Raw genomic sequence first — 9,726 nt, forward strand, 5'->3', positions numbered from 1 at the left:
TACGTGCAGCCACGTCATTTTGTAATGAATAGATAAATGAAAAGAATTAAACTGTTAAAATATCTACCGGTACATGTATTTGTTATATAGTTGCATATGTGGTCAAATAATATTGGATATCACACACTAAAAAAGGGGTGAGGGCACATGTCTACAACGCTTATATAGCGTACAAAAATTAAAAAGATTTAAAACAAAATTAATGTCACTGAGGAAAATAATTAAAACACGGGTTACAACAAGGAACAAAATGAGAAATAACAAACAAAATTTATTTTTACTGATTTTAATGATCATTATTAAAAGGTAAAGAAAAGATAAAACATAATTGTATCTACATAAAAAAAAACCGGCGTTGTGTTTATCAAAATATTTTAATACAATGTAAGTCTGTTTAACATTTTATTAATGCTCAGTGGTAGTTTGTTTAAGTGTATAAGACTAGGAAGGGGCCATTGGAATAAAAGTTTGATAATTTCGGGTTCCTTGCGGTGGTAAAAGTTTTCGAGACAAAGCCAAAGTTTTTTGGTTAGGGCAAGTCCACGGGTTGCATTTAACAATGATGACAGATGTGTGGTTCCTTCTGCGCTCGCCCCAACGGTCACACCGTAAAACATATTATAATTTTCAAACTACATGTATATTGATAAGAAAAAAATATTGCCTTAAATTATATTGGTATTGACCCTATAACATAAAAACCCCTAGCTATATAAGGTTAGCTTATGTCAGGTGCTCTGACCACTGAGCCATATCAGACATTATTATACCTTCTGTCAGTTTGTCACTATATATTCAATACTCATCTATTTTCGCATAGTATCAAACGATTTATATAGCGTAAGCATACTATGCCGAAATAGAACACGGCAAATGTTTTCGACGAAAATCTTTCAAGCGCCGACAGCGGGATTCGAACTCACGTCGCTAAAATCATACCAGCTTGAAGCCCAACGCGTTACCGCTACGCTAAAGTAGCCGTCATTACCAATAATGGTATTTATATATATATAACGTAGATATGTACGACTGACATCAAGCAATTAAAATTATTCATTTTTCCAAAAACACTTCATTATTGACGGTGATTTTAAAGTTAAAAGTTTTTTATAAACTTTTGAACAAATTAATTGAACATTTTACAAAGAAATTCTACATGAGAATCACAAAAACGCTTTTTTAAATGACGCTTGATAAAGAATGTACAAGAAAAAAATTCAATGAGATTTCGTCTGCTAAACATTTCGAGTTTTCTCGGTAAGGTAAATTCGTAAAACGTCTCTCATTTCTTGAAAAGAACATAAACCTTTGTTGACTTTTCATTGTACAACAGCTTGTTGATTAAATAAACAATCAAATCAATTGATTAATTTGACAAAAAAAACAAACGCTTGCTTTTCCCGATGATTTTTTTTAGGGACTTGTCAACACTCGAACGTCACAGCTACTAGCAAAGCACGTCAGTATATTCAACAGTCGGCATAATAATAACAATAGTGTTGTGTTGAGCATGTACTATGCCTAAATAGTAGTCAGGGTTTGATACATAGTGCACTCGCCTCCGGCTCGTGCACTATGTATCAAACCCCGACTACTATTTAGGCATAGTACATGCACAAAACAACACTATTATATAACAAGAAAGTATGCTGTTTAAATACTATGTGTAACTTGGGTTACGAATTTACGGTCGTATTATTTTTCAAAACGTTCAACTGTTGGGATACAACATGATATTTTAAGTGTATACTGGGTCATCTCTCCACGTTTTTGTTGACCGAAATCAATTTGTTTTCCATTATACCTTATTTAGACTATTAAAAAAATATGGAGCACAGACCCTCTCTATGGAAAAAAAAATGTCTTGAAGTTCTAAAAATGACACTATTTGCAGGTTTTGATACATATACGCCTGTTTGAGTCAACATATTCCAAGTATTGAAAATATTTATAGGTTACAAATCAATATGTTAAATATATATTGTTTTAAATGATTTTTTAAACAAAATATCAAATTTATTGATATTTTAATTTTTCAGTAGCTCGTCCGACAAAGTATGGGCATTTTACACGCCTTATCCACCCACCTTCTTTGTGAATTTGAGAATTTGATCATCTAATGCATGCATTGATAGAAACATGCATTAAACATGATTGAGACCCCCTCCCCCCCCCAAAAAAAAAACCCCAGTGTTTCACCCTTTTGATCTGTGGATTTTCCTGCAGAGGAACGGCTCAAAAGATTTTTGCTTTAGGACTACTAGATATCACAAACGAACCATACATATGTTCATCAATTCTATTTTTTTCCATGGAAAATAATGTTTAGAGACTTTAGACCAATCCATTTAAAATGAGAAATATTCAGTAATATACAGTGATATAAACTATAAAGAGATGGTGGAAGTACGGTATTCCTCTGGAATAAACATCTCGGAAGTTTAACTGAATATGCATCCAAATCGTTTGTTCTAAAGCTACTATCTCCAAATGCCGTTCTCTTTTCCTCGTTCGATGCTCAATTTCACTGTAGACATATCATGCCAGTCCAGTTGTGACAAAGGGTAACATCTCGTTACAACTCATTAACTTCCATGGGTCTTGGACGTTGTGTTCAACATTCATTCGATTGCCTTTCCGGATTATTTTCTTTTGGGATGGGTAGTGACTGACATTCAGTCCAACATCTCAGTGTACATGTAGATGGAGGAGTTTATATGCGGTGCTCTGTTCATCTGTACAGTTTTTTTTCAACCATTCCACTTTTGCTGTCCCTGGATATCCACAGAAAGCGTTTGTCTTTCAGTAACCGACCCAGCTCCTCTGTGTCAGCGCGATAAAGGTTTTCTAGCATTACCCTAGTTTTTGTCATCATGGGTTGTTTTCCTAATTTGTGTTTTGTAACATACTCTCGTTTTGATGTCGTTATTTTGAATTTTGTAAGTTCTACTTCTTTTAACGACTCTGAAAAAAAATATGTAAAATTACTTTTTATTGTAACTGATTGATAGAAGAACACAAAGATTTATTGATAATCATCTAAAAATATCATAAAATAAAATAATTGACATGATATTAAATAGAGAAGCTAAATTTTACTGACTCAGTTGGAGAAAATCGAATACGCGTTTCATCATTGATTTGGTGTTCGCGGAGTAATCCTCAGTACGCATGATTAGAATCTGATCACGTGGAAACACCGAGAGCCATTCTCGTAAAAACACTGCGTAAAAACCAAGGTGAATTCTTGTCTAAAATAAAGAAGAATTAGTGAATACACGTAAACTCTAAAAATTATTCGACTTTGAGTTGTTATAATTTATTTCCGCATGAAACTTGTAGGAATTGCAATTAACTAAAAATGGATGCAAAATTAAATTCAAGTCATCAAGTAAAAAAAGTTTCCTACTTTATGTTTCACGAGTTTTGCATTGAGGTTAAAGTCAAACAAACAGCTCCGGAGACTTCTTTGTTCCTGACAGTTCTTCAGGACATCGATGGCCTTCACGACAGCCTGGTGGAACGTGGTCCGATTCTTGCTGCGTTCTCCATTATCAATGAAATAATAATCAGAGTATAGTCTGTGAAGATAAACGTACAATGTTAGTTATAACAGTACAATGATTAAATAAGAAGGAGTTGCATGAAGAAATCGCATGCTTGTATCTCTCTTTCCTTACGGTATTTGCACTGATTCATATTCCCAGTCGAAAACGTAAATCATTTTCATTTTCTTTTAATTAATCTTTATTGTTATTTGGTTACATCTAAGTTTTGAATTCTAGCCTTTTTCAGACAGGTTTTCCAAATTTTGACATGGAATTCTCATCTACTTATGGAAAGATGTCCATTTGATCTGGGGGGGGGGGGGGGGGGGGGTTATAATGGAGAAACCATCACACTTAAGCACTTAAGATCATCATTCATTACTATTGTTTTACTTATATAGGTATTAGTTCTTACCTGTCTACAGGATTTCTGAGCAGTATGAGGAGTTTGACGTCACGGTTTACATGTCGGATGAGGTGAGGGGTCAAATACTGGGGCTCCTTCAGCCCTTTATTCTGTGGGATCATCTTCCATCCCCGAAAATCCCACATATCCATAGGAGTTCCATCTCCTGATGGGAAAAACACAAGTTGAACACAAGAATAATAGTAACTTCGTGTGACTTGCATGTAATAAGCCCAGACTTGCCAACCACCTCGGAATAGAAGGGGAATACGGATCAAAAACTTGTGACAGGTAAATACATAGGGTTTTCGGTGAACGTTACCATGGCACCTAAGAAATATGATGTTACTCGGTCAAAGTGATGAAATTAACATCGAAGAATATTTTGAATTGCAAAAACCAAACCGTACTCAAGTTCTTCTGTTTAGTTTAAAACAAAAATATACGTGTACATGTTGAGAGGAGGGGGGGGGGGAGGGGAGGGGTGTGGAGGAGCGTCTCACTTTGGTGATTTTCTTTGAGAAATAGTTGAAAACAGCTCTCCGGGTATATCAATATATCAATGTATAATTCAATATCCCTTACCGGTAACCAGTTGAGTTTTTCCTTTCTTTCGTGAAATGTTGTTCAACCGTAAAGCTAAGTTATCGAAATAATGAATATAATTGGATAAATATGTTCGCCTTGCGTTTAAGGACCACAGCCAATAACCTATGAATATAAAAAAAATATCCGTTTTAGAATAAGTGATGAGAGGCGCTTATTACTTTTGGGTTTTTATTCCATTTTGGTTTTTTTCACGTTTATCTTAATTTTTTTTCAAAAGGTTGTTACAAATGATAAAAACACAGAACACAATTGAAACCCCTCCAACCTGTAACACCAGGTTAGCCATACAGTTTAACTACAAATAGAGAATAATACATGGCAAAATCTGTGTCGTATCCCATATCAACCCTCGACCAAGTTCAGCCCTTTGGCCTTTGGCTTTCGCGCTGATGGGGAGTCTAGGGTTGATATGGGATGTGATATACATGTAGATTTTGCTATATATTATTCTCTGTTTGTCTATTTTTCTATTTATTCTCTATCTATAAGTAAAATTCTAGATTAACTGTCCATCAAATATTGCAAAAGACTGTCCACAATTGATTAAACTTACTTTTTTTCAATTACTAGTAATAATTTTAATGGATAATTAATCGTTTTATATTTTAATTCTAATTCCTTAGTATCACCGTGAATAGATAATTCAAATTACACAAAAACGATGTCTCTTTCTTCAGATAAACCCAAAATTTATAGCATGAGTCATAAGACAATTAATTATTTCAGGTTTTCCACTTGAATTTGTTTTAAGTACAGTAAAATAAATTCAAGTAAAGAATCTGAAAAAAGAATCACTGTAGTATGACTTCATGAAAATACCAGCTGAATGATTGATTCCAAATTCCGAAAAAAAGCTACAAATGCAGATCTCTGTTTCTTTTCTTTCACCCGATGTGGAAATATTTGTCTGTGTTTGTTTACTATAAAACAACATCGAATTCTAGTGGTCCACAGGTCTGTCTCAAAGTCTGGTCACCGATATATCGTAACAAGAGGAAACTTCTACTGTGTCACTGCATCACAGAGGACTCACCATACCGCTCCCATGACCACCACATCGTCTCCTTGTTTTTGATATTGTGCACTACATCCGGGTGTCTAGAGATGCGTGCAAAAAGGTCAGTTGTTCCGCATTTATCCATCCCTATGACTTGAAAATACGGGAGACATTTTAATTTCCCGGTGACTGACGTCCAGCAGGGGTTTTTGTGTGATGAATTAAAAGTAAACGGTGCCTGAAAGAAATTGTGCTAATAATATTTCATTTCAAAAGTTAATTATTTTTGCTGATTATAGACAATAGCTTAAACAGTTAGCGCGTCAGTGGCGTCGGAAGAAAATTGAGAGTGGGGGGGGGGGGGGGCTAGACTAATCCTCAGAAATCTTGACAAGGGGCTAGTCTACCCATGACTTCAATCTTTTCAAGGTAAATGGTAAATTAAGGAACAATTTTCTTTCCTGCGAGAAAAAGTGGGGTGGGGGGGGGGCTGAACCCTCTATGATGCTATGTGTCTAATGGTTAGGTCTAACTTTGCAAAAAAAGTGGGGCGGCAAAGCCCCCCCTAGTCCCCCCCCCCCCCCCCCCCGGTTCCGACGCCTATGTAGCCCGTCAACTTTGTATTGGATTTCTTTTATTCGAATAGAGTAAAAATAGAGACATGAATACCATACAGAGGATGTCATCTATAGTCGGCTTAGGTCTGCCCTGTGGACACAGAGTGGTGTTGGGTTCTTTGACGGGGGTGGGGATATGGCTTGGTACATAGGGCAGCAGCTTTGTCCGAGATATCCTGGTTTGTTCTTTTACGTAGAGCTGTAGTGATGTCAGTAAAACTATACAAATCATGGAGGCGCAGAGCTGGATATATCTGGTTTCCATCATGTCGCTGAAGGTATGGTAACCTTGAAGATACATTGTATACTATGTTTTTTTATTTATATTGAAAAGAAATATAAAATTGAAAGTTAATGACAGAGTTATATCAAATCAATTATTAAAGACCCGGGTAACGAGAAGGGGGTTTCGACATGTAAAAGAAGTGAGAATGCTTCGATATATCACCTACCCGATATCTTCGATATCTTATTCAATAAAACATTTTCCGTTTGCTGCGAAAGGCATCACAAGTCATCAGATGACTAAAATAAAAGATTCAAAATAATTTACTTTAGTTATCTTTACTTACTCTTTATGATCAATTCATTTTATGTAAATATAGAAAAATGAAATGCTTTCTCAAATGATTAATGCCTGTTATGAAATTTACGTAACCAGCTACCGCGGGTTTTATATTTTTCTGCAATGTCGCTACCTCCATATCCCACATGAATCGCTAAACAGAACATTTTATTGTCTAAGTATTACTTAACTTTACAAAAAAAATATTGGATATTTTACCTTTTTAAAGTTCTCTTCTTTTCCACGAGATAAAACTACATATAATCAAAAATGCTTGGCTGGTGGAAAAAAAAAAGTTTACAATAACATAATCAGTATCACTTATTTTTGGTATAGTACATAGATTTAAGGAGAAATCATTACGTTTGTACATTGATATTTCTTTAGTGTGTAAATTTTCCTAAACTGATACATGTACTCGTACATTCAATATATATGTATAGAATGTTTCCTGGACAGACAGTTACATATTTTAGCTATAATTGAACACCCTCCCCTCCCCCAATATAGAGGTTAAAAAGAATTGTACCCCTTTATTACTTTGATAACCAGGGTGTGGTTTCGCGAGGCTTCATTTTAGGTTTCTTTAAAACTTTGACCAAAGTATCGTATAAATGCATGTTTTTAGATTTAAGTTCTCGAACATCTCTCAAAATTGACAACTTTTGGTCTTCCAAAAAAAAAATACAATATATCCATAGAATATTTCACACGTGTGTATTATGACATGAAAATAGCCAATCAAACTATCGAAAAAAAACCCATAAAATTGCTATATTTTTCATACGATTTGAACATAAATCGGAGATAAACAATAGCTATATATAATGATCAAAATACTTACGTGTCATAATCCCTCCATTATAAAATACAGATCAAATGGCCATCTTTCCATAAGTAGATGACATCCACGTGAGCGAGTCATCGCTTCCAGGCACACGGTGTAAGGTAATTCTGACATCGTCCTGTAATTGTCATTCCGTATACTACAAGCAATGAATGCACGTGTGGTCAGACGGTCAGAGAATGTTCGGCATTTTATCAGCCAGTTTTGTTTTTTCTTTCTACCAAAATACTCACCAGGAATCGGGGGTAGCGATTCATTTTAAGCTCTTTTTTAGATAATAAACATAAAATTTGCTGGTTAAAATCAAAATAAAGAAAGTTAAATCTCTCTCTTTCTCTCTCTCACACTCTCTCTCTCTCTCTCTCTCTCTCTCTCTCTCTCTCTCTCTCATGTGCTTTAAAAATCGAAAAAAAGAATTGTGCTTTCAATTTTAGATTCATTTCAGATGTAAACTATCAATCAATTTAAGCTTCATTTAAGGTTTCATCTCAAATTACAACGTAGCCTAATTCCCTTTTTGTTTCAAATTGGATGCATAGTAATATATTCAGGGTTTTTTTTAGGTCAGTATTTCAACACGTTGTCCCGAGCGCTTCACGTAATATTTGCCTTCTTGAGTCAGTACAACATTGGTTGAATGTCAAGGTCACCCCTGTACCTTTCAAACCCCAGATGGGATCAAATCCATACCTTTTCAAGGTGTTGACAAATATACTATCACAGTACCCTAACCTTGATTCAAGTTCATATCCACATACAGGCAAAGGAATTTTACTTGTTTTATGGTTGTTGTTTTTTTCAATTACTCCAACATGAAGGATATGCGTATGTTGATCAGGGCGATGTACCATGTTTTAATAGAATGGTCATCTCAGTGTAGAATTGAGGATCTTAAGAAAAGCTTACGAATCAGAAGTAGTGCAGCAACTACAATGTGGGCCCCACATTTTTAGCATACATACATTTCAACTATAATACTTTCTATATATCGTGGATAAATGTGGATATAACAATTTGAGAAATCAATATTTTATCAAGCTTACCTATTACAGCGAAATGATTTTATGAAGAAATGGGACATTGTAAAACGTTGGTCACTAGAAACTATACATGTATATCTTTTCCTCCTCATTCTTCATATGTAATACATGTAATATCTATTATAGATAAATTCATATACACAAATTCCGTTTTAAAGAACTATAGGTCTATTTGCATAAAACGTCTTTTGAAGCAAGTTTCATCATATTAAGAATGTCCTCTCTTTTTCCCAAACATGACCTGGTAGAGAAAAGAGGTCTTTACTTGTAGGTCTAATTTTATATTAAACTTTGTTTTAATAATTTTTGGCAGGATATAATGAATTCTTGAAGAAAATTATTTAAGTATGAGGATTATGAAAAAAAAAAAACCACTCCGGTGCTCTGTGTTGTAGTTGATTCGTTAAGCGTTCTGGATCAAAGGGAAGGCCGTAACTGTTGGCCATTGATTCTCGGGTGAGCAATATGGCACCTCTGCCTCTTGTTTTAACCCTTCTATGTAACAGCGCTCAGAAAACGATCTTGCTAATTTTAGCTACTTTTGAATCTTTTAGGGAATGTTTATTTCAAACTCTTCCGAATAACTATCTATTTATGAACGAAGATTGCTTTTTTTTGTGATGCAAGATTAATTTTTCTCCCCCTTAAGCAAACGACTTAATGGAATCTGCCACCTGTCTACGAAATTCTTTTGGACACCCATCGTGCGTTGTGTGGAGGTGATGTGTGAATGTTATGAACAAAAAAGATTTACAAACTTTTTATAAGTGCAAGAGAGCACATGGTCCAAACCCTGCCATTAAACTTTGACAATTCAGAGAGAAATAATATGGCAAAAGAAAAAATACACACAATCACCGATATAATAATATTAATAAACTGTATTGACACAGGTAAACAATATACATTTATTACATGATGGTGAGGGAAATATGATGATTTATTCCCCCAAGAAAAATCATTTTTCCCGAGGGCTTTCAAATTTTCAAATTTTGCTATACATTTGGAGTATTACAAATGTAGATTTAATACTACAATAGATTCATTCAAAAAACAGAAAAATAACAACGAGAATGGCATTTCTGTATGTAAAATGT

The 9,726-nt window shown here is 34.7% G+C and overlaps 1 protein-coding gene across 1 annotated transcript; it reads right to left on the reverse strand.

The window, feature by feature from the left end:
* Positions 1 to 2,604: 2,604 nt before the first annotated feature.
* On the reverse strand, positions 2,605 to 6,445 carry LOC128168134 (carbohydrate sulfotransferase 15-like). Its single transcript, XM_052834240.1, has 7 exons — positions 6,230 to 6,445; positions 5,597 to 5,798; positions 4,540 to 4,665; positions 3,964 to 4,120; positions 3,410 to 3,581; positions 3,104 to 3,251; positions 2,605 to 2,964 (listed from the first exon to the last, which is right to left on the reverse strand). Exons 1-7 carry the CDS (start codon positions 6,443 to 6,445, stop codon positions 2,732 to 2,734), a joined length of 1,254 nt encoding a protein of 417 aa, XP_052690200.1. The 3' UTR covers positions 2,605 to 2,731.
* Positions 6,446 to 9,726: the final 3,281 nt, after the last annotated feature.

Source organism: Crassostrea angulata, chromosome 10 (assembly GCF_025612915.1).
Source record: "Crassostrea angulata isolate pt1a10 chromosome 10, ASM2561291v2, whole genome shotgun sequence".
Classification (NCBI taxonomy): Eukaryota; Metazoa; Mollusca; class Bivalvia; order Ostreida; family Ostreidae; genus Magallana; species Magallana angulata.